Genomic DNA, 25,468 nt, shown 5'->3' with positions numbered 1-25,468 from the left:
CAAATTGAATTTCCTGTGGGGTTGGAATTCAGGGAAACAAAATGAAGTAAAAACATCAGTAAAAACCACATTGGCGGGGCTTCCCTGGTGGTGCAGTGGTTGAGAGTCCGCCTGCCGATGCAGGGGACACGGGTTCGTGCCCCGGTCCGGGAAGATCCCACATGCCACGGAGCGGCTGGGCCCGTGAGCCATGGCCACTGAGCCTGCGCGTCCGGAGCCTGTGCTCCACAACGGCAGAGGCCACAACAGTGAGGGGCTCGCGTACCGCAAAAAAACCAAAAACCAAAAAACAACCCACATTGGCTCAACCAAAGCTGTGATATGTTAAGTGAGGGATCCGATCTGGCAGTGTGGCAGCCGCAAGAAGGCACCTCGAAGATTTCCAACTACAGGAAATGCAATTGATTGAGGGCCCCGGCTGCTGCCGCATGGCAGTGCTGGCTGCCTGCTGCTAGTGAATGAGCAGGGCGGGTCTGTCTAGCAAACGTGGGACTCCTTTGAAGGCTGTACTGAACCTTCCCAGGCTCAGTCTAGGATGATTTCATCCAGCTTCTCCTCCTGTACAATTTCACTCGGGTCTGATGGCTCTCCCTGCCTTCCCCACTGCCTTCTCATTTTTTTCCCTGAGGCATTTCCCTAAGTAAATTTTTTGCACATTTACTCTGGTGTTTGCTTCCTGGAGAACCCAGAATGACCTAGGTAGGTAGGAATTACTTCTTCAAAGATCTGCCACTGCTAGTGTTAACAAAATATGCAGGAGAGCATTTTACCCAGGGTGATAAGAGGTAGACACTTTTCACTCTGTTGCAAATCGTTGACCCGTCTCTCAGTGGACCTTGATCCGTGACACTTGTCTTGCTTTATTTTCCAGTTCTGGAAGGGTTACAGTATTTTACCAGGCTTCAAATTGGTGACAGTGACAGAGTTCAGGTAAGAATGCTATAACTGGGTCATTTTTATCCAATGGCAGATACCAAAACGTTAGTGAAAAAGCAAAAGCCCGTTAGAAGGGCACCATCTGGGATGCCCAGTGGGGGCAGTTTGGTAAAGGTGAAGACAATGTCAGATTTCCAGGGCTTCAAGTGAGAGGAAACACTGAGAACAGTAGCTCACTCCTTAGAGATGTACCTACTTAGAAGGAAGGTGAGAAAAAGACTTGTGTTCATTCTATGCATGCAAGAATTTTGCAAACAAAGCTGTGAGATACGTTTGCCATCTAGGGAAGTCAGAAATACAAAAATGAAATAAAGTCATGCGTGCAATGATGCCTTTATTAAAAAAAGTTAGTCAGCTAGCCATGGCCACAGAGTTGCACACTGTCATGGGAATGCATTCCTGTGGAGTTAGGCACCGGGCAGCCCTAAGTGTGTTTGCACAGTGTTTCAAAAAGTTAGCTGCCAATTAAAAAACGAAGGATGTTTACAGAAACGTTGAGGATTTTGGCTTCACTGGATATTCAGCATAGCTGGTAACCTGGGCCAGCAGACTGTGTGACGACAGTCTCTACCTTGTGGCTTATATCCTTTGACCCACTTGTAGGATTCAATTCACTCCGCCCCATCTGGCTATTCCAGTCATTGATGTTACCCATCTGCAGACATTTGAGTGTTCGAGCCCTGCCTCAGGCTTTCAGCTAGAGCTTAGAAACAGGTTGGATTTCAGTGGACCCTTGAAGATAAAGTCCCCAGGCTCGTCCTGCCATTTTGTTTTCTTATGCAAATAAACCATAAGGATCTAGACTCTTCCAGATCACTTACTGCGTTACTGAACTGACGGGTCTCCATCCAGGCCTGGAAGTGTGGTTGTGGTGTACGAAGTCACGACAACAGCAGCATCGCCTAAATTAATGCGCAAAGCAAACGAGCAAGTAACACAGAACCTCAATCAGACCTACAAGATGGACAGCAGTTCCTTCCAAGTTACTTACAGCAGTAAGTAGACCATCGCTACATTTTTCCAATATGTAGATTCTACTTAGAGATGGTAACGGCATTTATCATCATGCATAAACCTGGGAAATCACATTACAGTGTCGTCGGTGGAGAGAGACTCTCCAGTCCCTGGCATAGAGTTTTGGTGCCTTCTCCCCATCTTAGGCCTGTTCAGAGCCTCCTTACACTGCTAATATCACTGCGACTGGGGAAGCGGTGGGGGCAGGGGTCCCAGGAGGGAGAGATTTTACAAGGGGGCCACAGAGCCATTTGGGTTTATGGATTTTTTTAAATTAACGGACCCAAAACATCCACAAAAGTAGAACTAACACTGTGGTGGTGGAAGTGGGGGATATTCATGAAATGCATTGATATTGACTAGGGGGACCGTTGTTACTTTAGAGCAGTAGTTCTCAAAGTGTGACCCCCAGACCAGCAGCATCAGCATCATCTTGGTACTTGTTAGAAAAGCAAATTCTTGGGGCCACCCCAGACCAACCTGGACCAATCTGTGTTTCGGCAAGCCCTCCAGGTGATTCTGATGCATGGAAAGTTTGAGAAACACTGCTTTGGATCAGATGTAGCAGTGGTAAGAGTCCTGGTATTGTAGATGTTCTCCCTCATTTTACAAATGGGGTATAGAGTTGAGCTCTGTTGTGGAATTAGGTGGGTGGAACGATTGTTACTTGGGGGGTAGAAAGGGGAGCCAACTGAGCAGAGATCTGGTGGACCAGCACTGGCCGGTAGGTGTTCTGTCTAACTCAGGTCCGTGGTTCCAGAGTGAAGGTGACTCCTCTTTGGAACAACACAGTTCACCATGGGGAGGGCACTGAAGGGATTGTCTGAGGCACAGCTGGAAGGAAAAGTGCCCCTTCTCAGGAGTCAGACCATCCTTACAACAGGTTCATACTCTTTCTCTTTACATTCGCTGCTAATATTTTTAGACATCGGATCATTTTTAAAAATAAAACATTGAAAGGGATATACACAATGGTAAGAAAGTGCTACAACATAAGAAAGAGAAAAACAGCAAGATAAAAATTCAGAATGAATAAGGCAGCAACCTCATAGATGAAAACTGAAAAATTCAAGTCAGGGAAATAAGTGGCCTCCAGGTGTGGACTCACATGGAAGTAATCCCAGCATCACCAACCCCTTCCTGACCCCTAATGCCATCCCACCAACCGGCAGATGCTTTGGCCTGAAAAAAATTTTTTCTTTATGGTTCTGAGGGCACAGGAGAATAGCAAGCTCTAGCATACATGAGCTTCAATTATGATGACTCTTTCCCCAAAATTTCAATTGTGCTGAATATAATCAGACATTTACAGGAATAAGTATCCAGCAGTTTTCCTGACCGGTGGCTGACAGTCCAAAACCACAAAAGTGCTCTAGTGTCTGTGGCTTCTTCTTCCAAAGAGCCGTGAAGTTGTTGTGAATGACACTCGGTGCCCCTTTTTGCAAGAGAATCTACATTCATCTCTGTCCTTGATACGCACAGCCTTAGACCAATGACCATGAACTATGTCACATGTAACTCCACCCCCCGGGAGCTTCAATACCAGCCTGCTCTCCATAGGGTTAGTGGGGTTTATCCAGAATACAAGTATCCAAAAAAGTCAAGTAGCTGAGTAGGTTTTTTTTTTTTTTTGGCTGCGCAGCATGTGGTATCCTAGTTCCCCGACCAGGTATCGAACCTACGCCCCCTGCATTGGAAACGCAGAATATTAACCACTGGACCGCCAGGGAAGTCCCTGGGTGGGTTTTTCTTAAATTATAATTTTATCTGGCAGTAAGAGTGAGGGGTGCAGGGGAGAGGAAGAGAAAAAGAAAGAAAAATGCTGAATGAATGAGGTGGTATCAGGAAATTATTTTTAAGTCCATCTTCATGAAACAGGAAAGGCACATGGCAATCTTCAGAATAGTCCCTTTTATTTTGCCATATATTAATCCTCTAGTGATGTTTGATCAATCAGCAGGGTCCCTTAACCAGAACACCCCTTTCTTTAATCACTCCCAATATATTTATGATCAATTCCATATAACCATGGAAAACCGGCAGTTTTCCTGATCATTGTAATTAGCAATGGTACTGATGAAAAGCGGGCACGGTTATTGTATCTTTTCTATGTTCAACCCAGTGTCTTACACATTTTTCATCTTCATACATCCTGTGTATGTATACATCCTGTGAGGTAGATACTATTATCACCATCTTACAGGTGAGGAAATGGAGGCTTATATTTAAATCATTTGCTCAAGGCCACATAGTAAGTAACGTAAGTTTGTGTGCCTTCCTGGTCAGTTCACCACATGAAATATTCACAGATGGCCTTGCTTCCTAATAGTTGAATGCAATTTTCTGAAATCTTATTTTATCCAGGAGCCTAAAAAACGGGATAAGAAATTTTTAGATACCTTGATATTTTGACCAGAACATCATAGCACCCTAAATTAATTGTATGGTATTTTAGTCCCATGTTTACAGTACGAACAGGGTGTGGCGTGAGCATAAAGAACCATCCAAAAGAGGAGTGGCCAAACCTCCTTCCCCAACTCCTCTGATTTTCTCAACACATGGAACTCATGAAGGACATAGCACAGCTTAGAGGGAAAAATCTGCATGTTGTGTAAACAAGGGACAGCCATAAAAACACACACAAAAATAGCAAATACTGTGTTTTCATTTCTGTCTGTGAAATGGCTTAATACCAGGGTTCCCCAGAATTTTACTGTGAAAACAATAAGAATAGTTACTATTCCTCCAAGTCACCTCCCGTGGTAGCGCTCACTGCCCCTATTTTCCAGACAAGGGAGCTGAGGCTCAGAGATGGTAAGCAAGTTCCCTAGGGCCACACAGCTATGCCTGGCACAGAACCAGGATTCAAATACAGACCTGTGTATCTAATAAGCTCCCACTCTTATGGGCCCATGGGTGTTAGGTCTTTAAAAACATGCTTATTTCCCAAGCATACTTTATTGTAAAAATTAATTTATTTTCCCACTCTTAATTCATCAAAGACACAGGACAGAGCTTTCAGTCAGCATGAGGTATCAGTTATCAGTAAGAAGCAGTTGATATCTTTCAAATCAGTAGCAAAGAAACTTGATGTTTAGGTTAGCTGTGGTGGCTTTTTCATAAGCAAATGTGCAATTTTCTACCAGACTATTTAAACATTTTTTGGCATTTTTATTTTATTTTATAAATTTTATTGAAGTATAGTTGATTTACAATGTTGTGTTAATTCCTGCTGTACAGCAAAGTGGTTCAGTTATACATATATATTACACATTCTTTTTCATATTCTTTTCCATTATGGTTTATCACAGGATATTGAATATAGCTCCCCATGCTATACAGTAAGACCTTGATGTTTATCCATCCTGTATATAATAGTTTGCATTTGCTAATCCCAAGCTCCCAGTCCATCCCTCCCCTCCCCCCCTCCCCCTTGGCAACCACAAGTCTGTTCTCTATGTCTGTGACAGATGATTTGAAATATTGAAAATAGCTTTGGGACTCCATTAGTACCACTGAGGACTGTTAAGTGTGCAAAGATCCCAAACTGGGAACCATGTCCCTAGTAGCTGGCAGACTGTCACTCAGGGGCCTCAGATCCCAGCTGCCCAGGGGTGGAGTGAGGAAGACGCGTTGCCTCATTCATCACCATGGAGACCTCTTGAAAACCCCAGTGGTGGTGGCATTCAGGGAGTAGCATTAATTCCATTTATTTGCTTTGGGACCCTAATATCTTCTGTTTGGGTTTCCAGATGAAACGAAGTTCTCCATCAGCCCAGAAATCATATTTGAAGGGGATACAGTAACTCTGACGTGTGAGAATGAAGTTTTGTCCTCCAACATATCCTGGCAGCACGTGGAAACAGGCTTCGACATCCAGAACAGCAGCAGGTTCTCCATCTACACCTACGTGCTCAACAACATGACCTCCGTGTCCCGCCTCACCATTTACAACATCACTCAGGATGACGCGGGTGGGTTGCCATCCAGTAACCAGGGCGAGGAGAGGAATGAAGAGCTAAGAGAGAATCAAACCACGGTGGTGTGTGTAGACAGCCTTTTCCTCTTCAAAAGGAAGTCACCAAGCTCAGCTTCTCAAAACTGAAAATTAATCCCATGATGCAAAGCAAATTTAACCTTGGGAGACAAATATAATTTTCCACATTTACTGAAGCTTATGAGTTGGAACCTAAGACAAAAAGTAAACTCCTTTTTTTAACATTAAAAAAAAATTTAGAAGAGCCTTGTTGAGGTAGAATTGACATATAGTAAGCTGTACATATGTGAAGTGTATAATTTAATAAGTTTTGACATGTGTGTACACCCGTACGACTATCACCACAATCAAGGTAGTGAACATATGGGTCCCTGCTCTCCCCCTCCCCATTTTCTTGTCCTCTGTTTCAATCCCTCCCACTTGTCCCTCCCCAGCAACCACAGAAGCATAAGTTTTACCTGACGTTCTAGAATTTAATAGCCCCATCGTAACCTAGATGTCACCAGGAGCATCTCTTTTTCTCTGAATGAGAAACTGGGCTGCAGACACATGGGTTCTATCATATGTCTGTTGACTCTGACCTGCCCCAGAGTTAAATAGGATGCCAAAATTATCCATGACCTCCTAATTCTCCAAGGTTTTCCCATTTTCCCTTTCTACCTCTGAAGCATCCCCACACTTTTTTTCTTACTAGCGAGGACTCAGATTTCTGCTCTTGCCTGAGAACAGCTCTCTTCTCTTTTACCTTATGGCCTCAGAAATACCTGCCTTGACCTTCTGCACTTCCTGAATGTTCCTTTAGGGTTGTTTAGACCAAGTCTCAGATGCTTTTGAAAGTGATGTTTTATGAAGTTCCATCATGACCCATGAGATGAGGCTATCATTCTTCTAAGGAAATACGTAATATCATTCTTCTAAGACATATGTAATAGTAATAATAAATGCCTTTGTGTATTCGATACAGGTGAATATATTTGCAAACTGACATTAGATATTTTTGAATATGGGTCCAGAAAAAAAATAGATGTTACATCCATCCGGATTTTGGCAAATGAAGACATGAAGGTGACGTGTGACAACAATCCTGTGTCTTTGAGCTGCTGCAGTGAGATGACGGTGAATTGGAGTCAAGTGGAATGGAAGCAAGAGGGGAATATAAGCATTCCAGGTGAGACTGTTAGAAGCCCTTTTGCAAACAGGTTTTTGCCTCTTGGCCAAGTAAAAATGGGAGATGCGGTCGGTGAAAGAGCAAATGTCAGGTGGCTGGGTTTTTTTCCAGACTGAAAAAGTATGAGGTTTGATGGCAACTCCAGCTTAGCCATTCTAAAACAAAATTCCCAAAATATACAAACACAATTTTCATGCTTGGGTTGTAGACAAGATTCTGACAGAGAAGACCCAAGAGGGAGTGATGGGATGGCGTAGGTCCATGGTGTCTTGCCTACAGACAAGACAAGCTTGTCCCCACTGCCCTCTCCTTTCCCTCTTCAGCAAAGAGCCAAGGATGAGGTCATTGGCTTTGCTTTGGGGTCTGACTCCGAGAGTCTCATTCCTGTGTATCTCCTCTTGGCGTCTGTCCTTCCCACTTCTCTGCCTTTGTAGCCATGTCTCTTTCTGTATTATCTGATTCCATGCCTCTGGTTTTATATCTTTCTCTGTCAACCTGTGTGTCTCTCAACCAATGTCAATTTCTGATCCTGTTTGCAGATCTGAGATATCACTGGGAATTCCCCGCCTTCCAGTTTATACTGGTGAATGATAAGAAGAAGAAGAAATTAAAATAACATTGGTGATTCTGTTTTGTATACTAGTTTATGATCAACCAATGTTTAAAAGATATGTTATCACTTTTAATCCCATTTAAACTTGACCACAAGTTTGAAGCTGGCATTTTTTTGCCTCCCATTTTCAAATAAGGAAATCGAGGTTCACATTAAATGACTTATCCAAGGTTGTCATAATTAGGAAAAGGAAAGAATTGGGACTCATCTTGTTTCACAGCCTTTGCCTTGGTCAAACTATATCACACATGCCTGGTGAGCCAACACTAGAGTGAGTTGATCCGGCAGAATTTGTATTGAAACAGAAGACTGTTTTCTGCCTAGAAACCTCACATAACAAGATCCAATCTTTCCCTTAAGAAATGACAGTATTATTTGCTCACATTTTTAGTAAAAAATCCTTAAAGGAAAATGTGGCTTTACCCATGAAATACATCAGTGTGGTGGAGCTTTTATTTTATAAAGCCGTTGCTATCAGACATTATTAAATCATAAATAAAATAAGGATCAATTTGGATGTAACGTTTTCTGAGCACATCTAGTTTGAAAAGCACATTTGTTCTCTACCTTAAAGTGCTCCAGAGAATGGGAAAAGCATCTGGTAACTGTTGAACATGTTGACATATGGTCCATTTAGTCACTTCCCTAATTTTTAAGGAAGAGGAGGTGCAGGCATCCTGGAGGAACTGCCAGATGGGAGAAGGACCTTGCACAGTTCTCGGAGTACTGACTTAGACGCTTTCAACTGTGAGGGGTGAAAAGCCTAGCCATCTGGCAAAAGAACCAGGAAGTCTGCGGTGCAGATGCTCAGGAACCTCGCTGTGGCCACCGCTGCTACAGACATTCGTAATGCCCAGGGTGGGCTGAACCGACCGGCAGAACAGTGGATTTCCTGCCACAGGGCTGGCCGCCGGGGGCCGGCAGGGTTTCTTCTCGGATGAACTTAGCCCCTGCTTTCAACACCCTGCCCTCCTTCCACCTCCCTTGCCATCCCCTCTCTGCGGCAGTCTTTCTCCAGATTCCACCAGTTCTTTTATCACCCGTTTTTCCAGCTCAGCAGAAAGCCGTCTAGCTAGATAATTCACCCCAAAGCATCTAGAAGTGAACGTATTACATCTTCTCAGAAACGGTTGCGCTGGATTTTCAAAGCACTTCTGGCAAAGGATAAGACAGAAAGGAAGTAATCTGCAGTGACAGAATTTCTAGCTTTTTTTTTTTTTTTTTTTTTTTTTTGCTGTACGCGGGCCTCTCACTGCTGTGGCCTCTCCCCCTGCGGAGCACAGGCTCCGGACGCACAGGCTCAGCGGCCATGGCTCACGGGCCCAGCCGCTCCGCGGCATATGGGATCCTCCCAGACCGGGGCACGAACCCGTGTCCCCTGCATCGGCAGGCGGACTCTCAACCACTGCGCCACCAGGGAGGCCCAGAATTCCTAGGTTTAAGAAGGCGGTCTTTTTCGAACAGGGAGGGCTTTCTGCGCCTCTTTCAAATCGTGGGGCATGGGTGGATGATATAACTGGTAATGGTAACAGAAGTAAGAGTATTAAGAGTACTAGTAGTAATAACAGAGGTACTAATAGTCATTAGCGCGGCTTCTAGTTCGCCTGTGCTTAGCGCTAGCTTTGCCTGTACGGGAAGGTACTGACCACTTGGGGAAATTTGAAGGCAACAGCGGTTGTATTCTCACCGTAGCTCTTGTTATGTGATGATGAAAAAATAACAGTCTAATTCCCTCTTTGACAAAACAGTTTCCAGACGAGTTCGTCAACTTCTTCTTTTCCCTGCCTGCCATGCTCCCTGGGCCCGTGGTTACGCGGAGTATTGAGAAGAGATTTGAGTCTTTACAAGAGGGTGTAAAGTCAGCTCTCTTAGCTGACTGTCAGGGTGTAGATGACAACACGGAACACTCAGCTCCCTGAGTGACTCATGGTGGGGAGACAGGCTCAAACGCCACGGTCTCCCTTCTTATGTCTTTTCTTCCCAATGACCCCACTGACATTTTTAATTGTGCGTTATTAGTTATGCTTCTGTGCCATCTGAAATGTTATGTTTGTAGCCCAGGAGGGCATAAGTAAGAGATAAGTGAGACTTTTTTTTTCTTTATTGAGTAGAAATCGGCCTTGTGGCCTTCAAGTCACATTATAAAGGACCGCTAGAAACAGGCCTGCCTCGGGGGCTGACGGGAGACCTAGAGAAGCAGCTAGAAGTGGCAAACAGCCCCGTCAGAGGCGGCCTGTCCCAGCCTGGCTGCCCCTCAGGGTGTCCACAGTTGTTTTTTGAAAAAGACCAGCTGTCAAGGTTCTACCTGAGAGTCACTTGTTCACAGTCTCCACGTTTGGGCTCCAGGCAATTTAATCTTCTTCAGTTTCACAGGAGATGTTATTGTGAGAACCACGGATTTCATCCCATCCCTCATTTTCCACATGAGGAGACTGAGGCTTTCCGTGAGCTGCCCACCATCTCCCTGAGAGCACCAAGAGTTCCCCTCCTCACCCACTGCTCTCTCTCCTCCCCCTCTGTGCCTCCCTCTGTGTTCCTAATGATGCCGTAGACAAATCTGATTTTATTTTATTTATTTTTGTTTTTGTTTTTTTGCAGTATGCGGGCCTCTCACTGCCGTGGCCCCCGCCGTTGCACAGCACAGGCTCTGGATGCGCAGGCTCAGCGGCCATGGCTCACGGGCCCAGCCGCTCCACGGCATGTGGGATCCTCCCGGACCGGGGCACGAACCCCTGTCCCCTGCATCAGCAGGCGGACTCTCAACCACTGCGCCACCAGGGAAGCCCGACAAATCTGATTTTAAATAGTGATTTCTCTACTTGTAGGAATGCACAGAAAATTGGGCTTAAAAAAGGAAAAAGAAAAAAAAGAACTTGAGCCCAGTCTTTTACTCTAGAAAAATTAGCCTTACCACCCGTGCTTTCCAGTAAGACAGAATCTGGTCCTGAAGAGCTGTCATTCCAGCTCTGCCCTGTTTCTGCTGCAGAGCAACTAGGGTCATCTTGACTCTGAGAACTGCATCTTTTTTTTTCTTTTTTTTTTGGCTGCGCCACACAGCTTGAGGGATCTTAGTTCCCTGACCAGGGACTGAACCTGGGCAGCGGCAGTGAGAGCACTGAAGCCTAACCACTAGATCGCCAGGGAAGTCCCAGACCTTCATCTTTTAAATAGTGACAATGGTACCCACTTTGCGAGACTTTTGAGAGGAGAAAAAAAAAGAAGATAAATGTCAACATTTAAAACAGAGTTGCATACTTTGCATCTGCCACAATAACTGCTTTCTGGTAAGGATGAAAGCTTTGCAGACCGTGCCTTTACGTATCCTCAGCATCATGGGCAATTTTCACTGGATATTCTTTAACCTTGAGCAGCGTCCTTATAACTGCCTACCAGCTCTACTTCAGAAAACAGAGCACGAACGTGTAGGCTGCATTCAGTAACTTCCGTTGTTGTGCAGTCAAGGGAGAGGAACGATAAAGGATGGAGTGAGGTCCTGGGGGAATTAGAGAGAGTAGGTTTTCCAAAAGTAAGTAGAGGGGTGAGCCTTGGAGATGAAAGGGACATTTGTACCTATGAACTAGCAGGTAATTTACTCAAGGTGGGAAATCAGTTTGGTATTCTGAACAACCATCTTGGGGACTGGGGAGAAAAACTGGTGACTTATCAATCAAAATATTTTAAATAGCATTGATCATCCAGCCAAGGCTGGATGGAGTTCATCAGAAGGGTTTTTTTTTCTTTAATGTTTGGAAGATTGCCAGTGTTTGAAGAATGCCTGGCAGAAGTACATGGCAGGGGCTTCCCTGGTGGCGCAGTGGTTGAGAGTCTGCCTGCTGGTGCAGGGGACACGGGTTCGAGCCCTGGTCTGGGGGGATCCCACATGCCACGGAGCGGCTGGGCCCGTGAGCCATGGCCGCTGAGCCTGCGCGTCCGGAGCCTGTGCTCCGCAACAAGAGGGGCTGCGATAGTGAGAGGCCCGCGCACCGCGATGGAGAGTGGCACCCGCTTGCCGCAACTAGAGAAAGCCCTCGCACAGAAACAAAGACCCAACACAGCAAAAATAAATAAATTAATTAATAAACTCCTACCCCCAACATCTTCACAAAAAATAAATAAATAAAGAACTACATGGCAGAAGGCAGCGTTGGAGGAGAGAGAGTAAAGGAACAGGACTAGAAAAAATGGCCAAGGGGCTGTTATAGAGCCACAGGCAGGATGGCTTGGAGGGCACAGCATCTTGGGAATGGAAAGGAAGATAGTGAACAGCTATTCTGAAGGGTAAATTGCTGTTACCCTGAGAAAGCATGACGTTGAAGCTTCCACTAAAACATATATACTAATAAGAAGGAACAAGTTATGAAAACAGGTCTCAAATGAGATGAATATCAGAGTCCGTGTCCCGTTTCTTCCTCCTTTCAACAATAATAATAGTCAAAATAATCTGACATTTGTTTCCTTCCAGTTGAAGTCATATCCAAACACATGGATTCTTTTTTTATTTTTCACACTCCAACTACCATCACGAAGGGTCTTTGTTAGGGGTCGGCCCCAGCCAGGCACTGTTCTAAGTGTTTACACAGTAACTCCTTTTACCTGACTACAATCCCAGGTCACAGCTGTTATTATTTATTCTCATGTTACATCTGGAGAAACTGAGGCACAGAGTGGTTTAGTGACTTTCCCAGTAACACCCTACTGGTACGTAGTAAAGTTGGAATCTGCAGCCGGGCCACGTGGATCCTGAGGCGTCAGGGCTAACCATTACACCACCCTGCCTCTCCCTTCAAAGAGAAGAAATTGAATGAAATAAGAATTCTTTTTCACTGATTTGGCTTCTTTGCTACCGACTCAGACAGTCAGCCAACTGTGACAGTAAAAGAACCTCTTTTATGTTGTTGCAGGAAGCCCTGAAACAGACACAGACACTGGCTGCAGCAGATACACCCTCATGGCCGATGGCACTCAGTGTCCGAGCAGATTGTCTGGAACGACAGTGATCTACACATGTGAGTTCATCAGCGCCCACGGAGCCAGAGGCAGTAAAGACATAAAAGTGACATTCGTCTCTGTGGGTAAGGACTCTTTCGCTTGAATTTTTTGCCTTGCTCTTCAAACTAAGGGCTGCCAATCAACTGGGAATATCCATGAGCAGTAAAGCAGGGCCTTCCATGGTAGTGAGAGTGCGATGGGGGTCAACCACATAATGGGATTTCCATCTCTGCCATTTAAATTCTTATGAAGTCTTTAAAAGCAGGAAGGGTAGGGGTAAGAAACAGCGGTTGCAGGGAAGGAACAGCCTGCATTGTACTAGAAAGACAGAAAGTGGATGGGAAGTAGGGTTTCACACTCAGATGAGTCCCTGAATGAGGATAACACCTCTGATTTCCCACTTTGTCCTCCCATAATCCCATTCTCCCTCCTTTGAATTCCAATAGCCTGGCTCACTCCCCACCATCCTTCACCCCCTCTTTCTCTCCCATTTCATCTTTTCCAGAGAGAATGCTGCAGGAAGATTTAAGAGTCTGGTATTTTGTGATTATTTTACAGTTGTAACAAGTGGGTTTTTAAAAATATTTTAAGTAATTCTAGGCCTCTTAAAAGTATCATTTCTTCTGCTCATATCACAAAGCATTATAACTTCATCCCTATCTGCCAAAGTGGAGCAGACAAACGTGTTTTTCTACCCACCCATCTTACAAAAACAAACTGTTATATTTAGATAAATGCTCAGTTCCCCTTTCTGAACAATTTGGAGAAAGGACTGAGATAAACATACTTGTTACTCTTGTTTCCATGTTCTACTATCGTGACTTAGCACTTTTACAAAGATCAAGATTAGATTTATCTGAAACATTATTACTATAGAAAAGTTCAGGGTCTTTTGAGGTATTTGCAGTTTTCTAGAATGAGAGCAGGTATACCCTGCAAGTTTTAACTCAGAGAGTTGTGTTGATTCTGTGGGCTTTTGGCTGTCTCAGGGATATGCTTAGTCTTCGCTGAAAACCACCGGTCTGGTAGTTTGATTCTCATCTGAGAATCAAGAGAACCAGATTGAGGCTTCCATGCGCCTTTTCCTTTCCACCCTCAGAAACAATTCAGCCTTAGAAAACCATCTCAAGATCCTTATAGCTAGGGAGGGCAACATGAGGGGCATATGAATCCCTTCTCTGTGACTTTGGGGCTGCATCTGAACATTTGAATCCCAGCTTCTGGAGGGTACTATGGAAAGCCCTGATTTCTTTTGTTTATGAGTAAGAATAAGATTCCACACTGATTGGAAAAGCTGGCCAGCATCTGTGGGCTCAAGGTATGACATGGTTCATGTAGAGAAGACAGAGTGAATGGCATTTTGAAATGACAGCTATGCTCAAAGAGGAGTAGAAAGAGAACCAGAGGCAAAACCAGTAGAATGTTCATAGAAGCTTTTATATTTATAAGGATCTTGTTAACAGTTTCAGTGACTAGTTCCTCATGAACTTACAAGGAAATTCTCAGAAATAGGAGTAAATAGGGACATAAATTAGGGTGCCTGTACTTCCCAGCCCAGGTATAATTATTTGGGCAGTAAACGCTGTGATCCCTGTACTTAACATGTAATTCCAAAAACCACTTGTCTGCTTGAAAAGCACTGGCTGGGTACTGGACCCAGTGCTAATGCTGGGGATGTGAAGACTCAGATGAGAGGGTCCTACTCTTAAGGGGCTCACATTTTTATAGAGAAGAGATACAGAAGAAAGAAATTAAAATACAGTATGGCATTTTTTGAAGTTATTTTCAAAGAGTAGAGAATGATGTGGTTATAAGAACTGAGCCGTTGAGTCCCCCTTGAGGTGCCTGGAAAAGGTTGGAGGGGAGTTTGGGTTAAGTCGACACTGTAGTTTACAACCTTTTGCCCTGCTGATCATCAGGAGATAATTCCAGCCACAAAGGGGAAGTGCGCGAGTTCCCAAGGCATGTGATGGAAATGGGTACAGTTCAGAGCACCACCGAGAACAGCCTAGAAACAAGTAAAGCTCCGGAGCAGCAAGGTACCAATCCCGCATGGACCCAAGTAGAGTCAGGACAGCCCATGCTTTCTGTCTCTATGTGAAATTTCACTCAGGTGTTGATGTCACCAGAAAGACTAAACATTTTACTTGTTATTGGTTTTCTTTTGTCTGTTTTGTTTGCATTCTTTTAGCCAACCTAAAAATAACCCCGGACCCAATTTCTGTTTCTGAGGGACAAAGCTTTTCTATAAAGTGCATCAGTGACATGAGTAATTATGATGAGGTGTACTGGAACACTTCTGCTGGAATTAAAATATACAAAAGGTTTTATACCACGAGGAGGTATCCTAATGGAGCGGAGTCGGTGCTGACAGTCAAGACCTCCACCAGGGAGTGGAACGGTGAGTGAAAGCCCAGATACTCTGGACCCAGATGCCTGGACCCCTGGAAACACACTGTAATCATTACCATCCATGGAGGGCCTGCCCTGGGCCATGCCTGTGCCAGCCACTCTATATGACATATGTACTCACACTAAATGCAACAGCCTTCTGGGGGAAGATGTCACTATTCCCATTTTACAGATGTGCAAAATGAGCCTAGGTTTCCACAGTTTAAGCTGTAGAGCCAGGATTAGAACTAGTCTCTTTGATTCTAGAGTTTGTGCTTTGCCATTAAGTTAAGAGGATTTTTTTTTATTGAAGCATAGTTAATTTACAATGTTGTGTTAGTTTCAAATGTACAGCAAAGTGATTCAGTTTTATACACACACACACACACATATACTTTTTTAGACTCTTTTCCATTATACGTTATTGCAAGATATTGAGTATAGTACCCATGCTATACAGTAGGTCCTTGCTGTTCATCTATTTTATATACAATAAGTCCCCTACACATGACCGAGTTCCATTCCAAGAGCGCGTTCGTAAGTCCAATTTGTTCATAAGTCCAACAAAGTTAGCCTAGGTACCCAACTGACACAATCAGTTATATAGTACTGTACTGTAATAGGTTTATAATACTTTTCACACAAAAACTACATAAAAAACACAAAAAATAAAACATTTTTAATCTTACAGTACAGTACCTTGAAAAGTACAGTAGTACAGCGCAACAGCTGGCATACAGGGGCAAGTTCGCATCTTTGAAAGTTCACAGCTTAAAGGTTCGTATGTAAGGGACTTACTGTATTAGTGATTTGTATATGTTAATTCCAAACTCTTAAGAGGATTGTTTTTTTAAAGTATTTTTACCAGACTCTTGTGTTTCACCCAACTGAGGTATAAAAATTCTGCCTAAAGATTTTATATGCCTGGTTCCAAAGGGGGAAAAAACACATTTTTGTTTTCTACTTATCCCTAGACCTTGTTTAGGTTGGGAGGAAATGCAAATTTTTGAAAGAAAAGGGAATTGGAAGGAATTGCTTCAATAATAGCTGACATTTCTTGAGCTGTTGCTATGTGATAGATATTGTTTTACGTATTTAAGTGTATGAATTAATTTAAAACCATAAACCTAGAGGAGAGTGCTATTATTTTATTGTTTTTTGTAAACAGTCATTTATTTGGATTCATAGTTTTACAAAGGGAATTCTCTCCCACCTTGTAGTAGAAGAAGGATACAGTCCCATTTAGATTGTTATATAGGTCAGCCTTTTTTAGGGAGATGTTTAAACATATAGTATATAACTTTAAAATGCTGTGAAGTTACCACAAAAATAAAATAACAAAACTACCTAATCATTCTACCTCTCTCTCCATCCTCCCTGCCCTTGTACACCTGGGTCTGGGAGATTTGCCTCATCACTCAAAAAAGTGTCAGGAATAATGGTCACAGCTTAGGTCGCGTGGGTAACATTACAGCCAGAGATGAAAAGACCACACATCCGTAAGAAGCAGTATCCCAGTCAGGCATCTGAAAGGGCAGAGAGGTGGCTCTGTGCAGGCTCTTCAGTGGGGAGATGAGCACCTGCCCCGCCTCCTCCGTGTTCACCATAGACTCATGCAGGGAATATACCAGCCACCTCCTCCTCAGGGAGGGACATGATGCCAATCATACTGTCTCAACAAGCGGCACCACCTGCTTTATTTACACAAAGTAAATGTTCAGTAGTAACAGCATCATCCCATGCCTCCCTCCCCCGCAAGACCATTCTCCTGAATGACCTTTCTAAAACAGAGATCTTACATTCCCCTACTCCAATATACTCACTCCCTGAAGATACTTTGTTATATGTCATTTCAAGACACTTATAGAACCAAACCCTCACAAAGACATTTAGACTTGGTGCCTGATAACTTGATTACCTTCAGAGTCCTGGGTAAAGAGCAAACCAGGCTGCAGATTTAACTGAGTGGTCCTATCCTGGCACTGAGCCCAAGGGCTGTTAGGAAGCTGCCCTAAGCCCTGATTCCGGTCATCGGTTACATCTTGGAAAGGAGCTCTAGAGTTGTGGGCAATGACCCACTGGCCCTGAGAATCCTTGGTGCAAAGCTGACTCCAGGAGTCCTTGTTATTCTTTTCGCTGTCCCAGGAAAACACAGGAATAGGACAAGGGCTTTGCTTCACTGCTTCTTTGTTTGCTCCACTCCAGGAATCAAGAGTGCTATTATTATCTCCATTTCACAGATGAGGAAACTGAGGCCCAGTGAGGTTAAGGAAACTACCTGAGGTTATACATCTAGTAGACAGCAAAGTCAAAGGGAAACAGAGACTGTGTTGCTACAGAGGCCAACTCTTAACAACTCTATTCTAAAGCTTTTCATTCATTATAAGCTTAATCAGTCCAGATCCTGTGAGTTCTTTACTTTTTCATATAAGGCCTAGGCAATACTGTAGAAATAACTACTTATTATCTGGCTGGACTTGGTAGATACAATCAGGAAATGGGAGTCTTTTTCTCCTGTGCTGAACTCACACAGGAGAGTTGCTCTGCCCAACTGCCCTTTCCTACTATCAGCCAATAACTTAGGAAGAGCTGTGGCTGTTCTGGTCACACTGAACTATTAAACAGTCCCAGAATCAGGTGCTAAAATTCATCTATTCTTATCTAAATCAACTACACTTTTATTTTATATTCAATGTAAATTTCCCCTCCCTCCCAATGGGAATCAGAAAGTGTTTCCTCTCTGTTCTCCTTCTACGTGTTTTCCCTCTGGCTAGCAGCTACTCTGGCTCCTCCAGAGTCGGGGCAAAGAGAAGGAATGTCAGGAACATTGAAAGGTCCTACTTAACTGTAGATGCTGTTATAATCTTCCACTGTCCCGACAACAGCTGATCCAATGATGGTTCATCCTCTGACGATTGTGAGTTCCTTTCATGAAGCTCAACTCAAGCCCTGTCCACAGTCCACTCTGCTTCACCAAGCACTGGGCATGCAGGCAACTCCTGCTGCAGCCTTCTCTTTTCACTCCTGCAAAGTCGGCCCACTCTCCTCTTTAGACTTTTCTAGATAAGAGTCAGACATCTAATCTCAGAGTCCACAGACCAAGCTCTCCCAAGAACTCACAGTCAACCTCTCTCCCTCCTTCCCCGCTCCCTCCCCACATTCTTTAGTGGTGCCATGAGGTCCCAGACCAGAGGCACCTACTCCCTTAAAGATGGGGAGAGGGGGCCTCGTGAGACCACAGTGCTCTATCTCCCTCTCACTAGCAACTTTCTTCAAAGAACTCCCCAGCCCAGCACACACCAAAATTCGCATTCTGCGCCCCCTGCAACCCGGATTAAAGAAAGAGCCTTGGAGTAGGTATTGTGAACCAGATTTGAAACTCAATTCCACCCCCAACAGGCTATATGACTCTGGATACGCCACTTGATTTTCTTCGAAAGTAAGTGAATATTTAGGTGGCGATGAGCTAGTCCTTCAAATGCATAGCAAACCCAGGAGGGGAAACTATGGAGCATTTTCTAGTCCAGGGCCCAGGAGCGGGTGCGGTGCCTGTGCCCCAGCTTGACAAGGAAAGCCAAGCCTCTTCTCAACTTTCTCAGCAAATGTCTATTTGGAGCGATGACTTTGTTCCATCTCATCTTGGCTTCCTTCCACTCAGGAACCTATCACTGCATATTTCGATACAAGAATTCATACAGTGTCATGGCCAAAGATGTCATCGTCCACCCGCTGCCCCTAGAGCGCAATATCATGGTTGATCCTTTGGAAGCTGCCATTCCATGCACAAGCTCCCGTCACATCAAGTGCTGCATTGAGGAGGACAGAGACTACAAGGTCATTTTCCAAGCTGGTTCCTCGTCCTTTCCAGCTGGTAAGATGCCCACTGCTGAATTGTAAGGACACATGATTCCATATATGGGGAGTCTAAAAATTTACTCTTAAAATAGGGGTAAAGAGACAGAGGGATTGCTTCAGAGACATAATGTAACAGGGGGAAGCCCATGAGGCTTTATTGCCTTCTATTTTGCTAGGTGACCAGTGGCTCATTGGTTTGTGACAAAATCTTGAGAGTCTGTGAGGGTGGAGCCCGCTGTTTTTAGTGAGAGCTGTTGAAGATAGTATTAAGTTACCGTCACAAGCCTTCTACGTGCTCAGTATAGTAGACTCGATATTCTGATCACCTCTCCCTCTATGCTATGAATCAGCATGCAATAAAAGTATGGCAAAAATCCTTTTAAATGCACAGTTGAGCAGGCACGAGAGTAAGAGAAATAACCAAGGGTCAAAAACATAGAAGAAAAGAAAAATAGAGGTAATGCTTTAGCTAATGCTGGAGTTCCCCTGAGGGCATCTGCCAATATCGGAAACCTCAGAATCTTGAATTTGAATTTGAAGGCTCTGAAGTGTATGAAAGAAAAGGCCTTGCTCCCAATGGAGTAACTAAGGCAACCTACCCCATCAGCACAATGTCAGGACCCTCAGACAGTGACATGCTCAGTAAAAGAAGAAGCAAGAAAAACAAAATTCATCTGCCAGAGTTAAGAGCTTCAGTGCTGGGTGGGCAACAATTTCCCCTGAGAAGTATAACTGTCCTGCCTTCATTCAGATTTGGGGCTTGAATTTATACTACCTATGTGGTCCAATAACTCCAAGCTGAGGAGTAATTAACTTAAAGTAGTCCATTGGTAGCACTCAGGGGTACCTGGCCAAAAACTTTAAATCCTCTCTGGTAGAATGTACCCTCCATCCAGATCCCTCAGGATTCCTGTAGATTAAGGTCAACCAAATATGAACTCACAACCACAAATCAGAATGCATGGACACCTTCACGAGGGATTTATAAGCTCATTCATACTTTCAAGAACTGTTCTTTGGGACCTATGCTTAATACAAAACATAACAGTAGGCAATGAAAAGGAGACGAAAGAAGTGGGGCATATATATCAATATCTAGAAGGGCATATGTCGTAAAAGACAATACATAGAGCATTAAATATACAAAATGAGCACTACAGATAGAAAAAACAATGGAAGTTCAGAAAAATGGGAATCCCATAAAGACCGGACAATTTAGAGAAGGCTGCATGGTAGGGGGGATATGAAATCAATCTGGGTACCGAACTATTTAAGGGTTTTAACATTCTGTGTTCAACACGCACGCATTCACTGCTTTCTTTGTGTCAAATACCGAGCTAGGCACGGGGAGATGCAAAGATAAATAAGACCAGATACCTTCTCTCCAAGACCTTAGGGTCTGGTGGAGGAGACAGATCTGTAAAAAGATGACCTCCAAACCTATGCTGCACAAGCAGGATAGGATAAAGACACAGAGCATGGTGGGGATTTCAAGAGGTAGAGGGAGGTTGAGAAAGCATTCTGATTGTCCAGAACTGGGTAGGCACAGATTTGGAGCCGTGAATGGTGGAGGTAAGGTTTTGGCTAGCACACGTGCCAATGTGAGCTTTCTTACTTCTAAGCTAGAGGCATTTTGAGAACCACATTAAAATGAATGTGGCACATTCTTGGGAAAAGTTTGGACAAGTTTATCCACATTGGATGATTTTAACAAAATTTGTGCTTTGAATACTAATGCTGTGACTTCATTCTTTCATTGTACCTTAGCAAAAGAAGTTAATGGAACGCAAGTGTGCTACAAACACCATTTCGTGGCAAACTCAATTTCCTGTCCAGAAAATATGGATGTGTTTTGTCACATTACCAATACCGCTAATAATTCAGTCCGGAGCCCATCTATGAAGCTTAATCTGGTTCCTGGTGAGAGCATTTTAAATTATTTTTAAATGTTATAGTCACGAGCAGGGATTCATGTATTCATTCACTCCCTCATTCATCCATCAATAAATATATGTTAATCACTTTCATGTAGGAAGCCTTGAGCTAAGCATGGGGCTTTGAAAAGAAGTAAGCTATGTTTCTTGGCCTCAAGCCTAGGGGAGAGAGAAATGTGATTTTAAAATGTTATCACATATAATGTGGTAGATTCTAAACTAGAGACAGTTGTAGGTGGATAGAAGAGGCTGCCTGGTTTAACTCTGCTAGTGATTAGGTGGGGAGAAATGGATCAAGAAAACCTTGCAGATGACGCCATATTTCTGTACGCAAGAAGAATCAGAAACTATGTAAAAAAGGGCTACGTAAAAGAATCAGAAACTGTCTTTCCCATCCTTTGTCATCACTGAGCCAATATCCCCCTAAATACTATTTTCAAGGTAAAAGGTCGTGATTTGTGGAGCCATCTCTGTAATAACCCATACCGAAGAGCTCTCCTCAGTAGCAACCGAGGGGCAAGTGGATAAAGGATGCTCCTGGGCTTGCACAATAAGCAATCCCCTCCCCGCAGAAATCTTCTCTCTAATAGAACCCGTGATGTCTGTAGGATCCATGTCTCCATTACCAAGCTTATTTGAGTTTACTGAGGGATTTGAGGTCTTTCTCAACATCTGTTGGTATCTGAGCCCTAGACAACAAAGTAGGAAGCAATTTAGAGCTCCCTATCTCTCTGGGTCACTGTCCTCTGGACCCCACCAAGCACACCTCTTCCAGGGGGAAGCCAAGGTCATTTCTCCACTGTCCCTCCATCTTAGCCTAGGCATCATCATGTTTTATTCACTTACCTTTGTTCTGCTCTTCTTTCTTCATACCAAGTCTGATTCCTCTTCTTTTTCCTAATGGAACATTACTTAAGTATTCTAAGATTTTACACAATGGCTAAGAACTCAATTCATGCTAAATTTAAAAGATGATGAGAGGGGGTCTGCTCATCAGAGAGTCAGGGTCCCTTGGAGACTAGAGATTCTGCAATAAATGCCATTTTCCCATTCAAGTTTGTCTTGAGTACAGGTAAAGCAAAGTCATCCTTAAGGGAAACCAGAAGGAATAAATGCTTAGGAATATTGCCCAGAATATTCAGGTCATGGGTGCCTGGAATTCCTCCTACTAATTATATCCTTGGATTAAAGTGGTGCTTCTCAAACTTGGCTGCACCCTAGAATCACCGGGGAAGCTTAAAAAACTGCTGATGCCTAAATTCCAGCCCAAGAGGTTTTGATCTACTTGGGCTGGAGTGAGCCTGGACATTGGTATTTTCCAAGCTCCTCTGAAGATTCTAATACACCAGAGTTGAGAATCCCTTGGATTAAGTCATTATGTCCCTAAGACCCTTGTTAACCTGCCTATCTTTTATCTGGATGAGTACACATCAAGCTCTCATTACTTTCCATGGCTTAGATTTTACAGGCATCAGAGAGAAGATTCCTGGAGGTCAGAGGTGGGAATGAGGCATTGAGGAAATAAATTCTGTTAGAAAAAGCCAGCGCAGATTAGAATTGGCTTTGCATGGAAAGCCCTAAGGGGCTTTAGAAAATCAGGGGCAAAATAAAGAAATTGGGCAACTCCGAAAAGGTCACTGAAAAGAAAAAAGATGAGTTCAAAGATCAAAACTCTACCCAAGCCTGACCCTATTTCCACTATCTTTTCTCCTCTTTTCAATTGTCCTTTTTATGTCCATTTTTCCAATGCAGGGGAGAACGTCACATGCCAAGATCCTATCATAGGTGTTGGGGAACCCGGAAAAGTCATCCAGAAGCTTTGCCAGTTCTCTAATGTTCCCAGAATCCCTGGGAGTCCTATTGGTGGGACCATAACTTACAGATGTGTGGGGTCCCAGTGGAAGGTCAAGAAAAACGACTGCATCTCTGCCCCAATAAATACTCTGCTCCGGCTGGCTGAGGTGATTCTTAAACACTTGACTCTGAACTCTTGGTGGGGAGATGTGTCTAGCTGATCCTATTTCTCAGCACTTAGGAAAATGGGCTTTCAGCTGTTTTGTGTTGCTCTCAAAGCTATACTTATTTAATTCCAAAGAAGATGCAACTCTAGAAATGCTGAATATTTCACTTGAATCCAAATATGGAGGCAGCAAAATACGTGTTCTGCCCTAGGACCAGCTGTACAGCTTCACCTTGACTTCTTAATACCTTGTGTCCATTACCTCCAAGATGGAAGTTGTGTTATCCCCTCTAACTGCTCTGCTTTGAAGAATTTTTATATCAAGCTAATAACGCTAATCTTTTCAGAAAGGGGAGCAACACAAAAAGTAAGTTTCATCAGTCAAAAAAAATAGTTGGGCTTTACGCTATTACAAGTCTGAGATTTCCTTAATCCTTAGAGGTAACCTATAGTTATAGAAGGGCCTAGCTGACCTCTCTCACCTAGAATAGAGGTTACTGCCATGTGGTAGGAAAAACATGTTTCACTTCATCAAAATAAATATAAATTACCTCTCATACTTAAGTTGCTGAAAGTTCAGGACTCCTAAAATTCCATGAGTTACAATAAATGAGGCAATTAGTGGGGTTATAGCTCATGGTAACACCTTCAGACCCTGAGCTATATTTGGAGCTAACATCTGGTTAGCTCCAAATCCTCACATCCTGGGAAGAAGGACTGAGAAAAAAGGGTGATATTGGTTTGCATTTTATCTAATTATCTCTTGTCTCACATCAAATTCATTAAAATACCGACTATGTATAAAGCATTATTATAGGTGCTATCAGGGTAAAGAGGCCAAATCAAAACTTGACCTCTGATTGGATATGGAATATAGATGTTATATATGTATTAATTGGGACTAGGATAATCAAGAAATTCTGCTTGAAAAACTCGGCATCTGAGTTAGACCTTGGTGGGTAAAGCATCAGGAATATAAACTATCCCAACTGAGGAAGATAGAAATTATAATTTGAACTCAACATTGGACCCTGGTCCCAATTCGAGATACTACATACCCTTTCAATGGAAAGGGGGCATGCTGACCTATCATGCTCTGTCTAATTTATCCATTCAACATATGTTATTGAATACCTACTACATATGAAGTTAAATGACTATGTTAGGGGTTATGGGATATGAGAAGGATATAAAGAAATGCAACACATGGTTCCTCTTGTTAAGGAGCTTATCATTTAATGGGAGAGACATTGAAATTAAAACACAGGATGACATTGGTAGTGATGTCACAAATGTAAATTCTGTTAAGTAAAACAAATACTTCTGCATTCAGAGGAGGAAACTCCCCTGGGTTAGAACACTCATCAAAGTTCTTTAAGGAGAAGACCAACTTTTAGTTCATTCTTTAATTATAGTGAGGAGTCAGATAGTTAGAAAACACAAATGTGATCATTATAGATAAGGTGACATATAATTTATCATCCAAACCAGGATACTTTTTGCTTTTTGTTTTTTTTGTTTGTGTGTGTGTGTGTGTTTGTTTTATTGAAGTATAGTTCATTTACAATGTTGTGTTAGGGAAAAGAATCTAAAAAAGAATATTTCAGATTCTTTTCCCTTATAGGTTATTACAAAATATTGAGTATAGCTCCCTGTGCTATACAGTAGGTCCTTGTTTGTCCTAATTTTCCCTCCCCCACTTTCCCCTTTGGTAACCTTAAGTTTGATTTCTATGTATATGGGTCTATTTCTGTTTTGTAAATAAGTTCATTTGTATCATTTTTGAAAATAAAAGAGGGCACTACTTATAATTACACTGGGACATCAGATATAAACCAGAACTGTCCCAGGAAATTTGGGATAGAAACCACTCTCATGGCCAGCGAGGTAAGTGATGAGAAAAAGCAGAGTAGCAAATGTGCTTTCATACAGACAATCAAGTGACAATTTTATGCAACTTTAATCTAGTTCTCTAGCGATCATATCTACTTCCCTTCCTTTTCCTTTTCAACTAGTCATCAGGTTGACGTATGCCTTACTGTTCCCCTTCTATGTGTGAGGTCTCATGTAATATTCCATTCTGAAGAGCAAGCACAGTTTAAGAGATAAGTACATTACCTTATGGGATATACTTATGAGAATGGAGGAATCAAAAAGGAAACTCAGATGTGAGAGATTTTTGTCATGGATGTATCAGCAGTATTTGATGACTGATGGGCACGTTTTTTGTTTTTTTTCTGTGTTGGCTTTTGTTTTACTAGGCTTTGATGAAGAGCCCCTCTCAGGATCAGAAGCTCCCTTCATACCTAAAGAATCTTTCCATTAGCACAAACCAGGTGAAGCTTGAAGTCAACTCATTTCCTGGGAGCCTGGGAGCCATTATTAACATCCTTGATTTGCTCTCAACAGTTCCAACCCAAGTGAATTCAGAAATGATGATGGTGAGTTTGCTTAAGCCTTGCAGGAGTTTGGGGTCTTGTCTTTTCATCCCTCAGGACTTGGGGTCAAGAAACATAACTTCTCTCCATTGCAACTTCTTCTCTGTCTTTTCCTGAGCAACACTTTGCCAGCTCTGGCTTTTAGCATATCAGTGAATATTTTCAGTGTACAT

The 25,468-nt window shown here is 43.1% G+C and overlaps 1 protein-coding gene across 7 annotated transcripts in view; it reads left to right on the top strand.

Moving 5' to 3' along the window:
* Positions 1-25,468, top strand: part of ADGRF5 (adhesion G protein-coupled receptor F5) — a 111,682-nt gene that overhangs the window by 78,193 nt on the left and 8,021 nt on the right. For 6 of the 7 annotated variants that reach the window (XM_082638017.1, XM_082638021.1, XM_082638020.1 and 3 more), the window contains 10 exons: positions 872-930; positions 1,789-1,931; positions 5,703-5,924; positions 6,912-7,115; positions 12,630-12,800; positions 14,909-15,118; positions 18,767-18,979; positions 20,731-20,883; positions 22,650-22,858; positions 25,119-25,298. In XM_082638017.1, coding sequence (XP_082494143.1) covers positions 872-930; positions 1,789-1,931; positions 5,703-5,924; positions 6,912-7,115; positions 12,630-12,800; positions 14,909-15,118; positions 18,767-18,979; positions 20,731-20,883; positions 22,650-22,858; positions 25,119-25,298 — 1,764 coding nt within the window. Of the gene's footprint in view, positions 1-871; positions 931-1,788; positions 1,932-5,702; positions 5,925-6,911; positions 7,116-12,629; positions 12,801-14,636; positions 14,757-14,908; positions 15,119-18,766; positions 18,980-20,730; positions 20,884-22,649; positions 22,859-25,118; positions 25,299-25,468 lie in introns of all 7 variants that reach the window. The other variant, XM_082638022.1, reaches the window with a different exon arrangement.

The sequence above is a fragment of the Mesoplodon mirus genome, assembly GCF_964341445.2.
Source record: "Mesoplodon mirus genome assembly, chromosome: 12".
Classification (NCBI taxonomy): domain Eukaryota; kingdom Metazoa; phylum Chordata; class Mammalia; order Artiodactyla; family Ziphiidae; genus Mesoplodon; species Mesoplodon mirus.
This window is presented reverse-complemented; position numbering and strand designations above follow the sequence as displayed.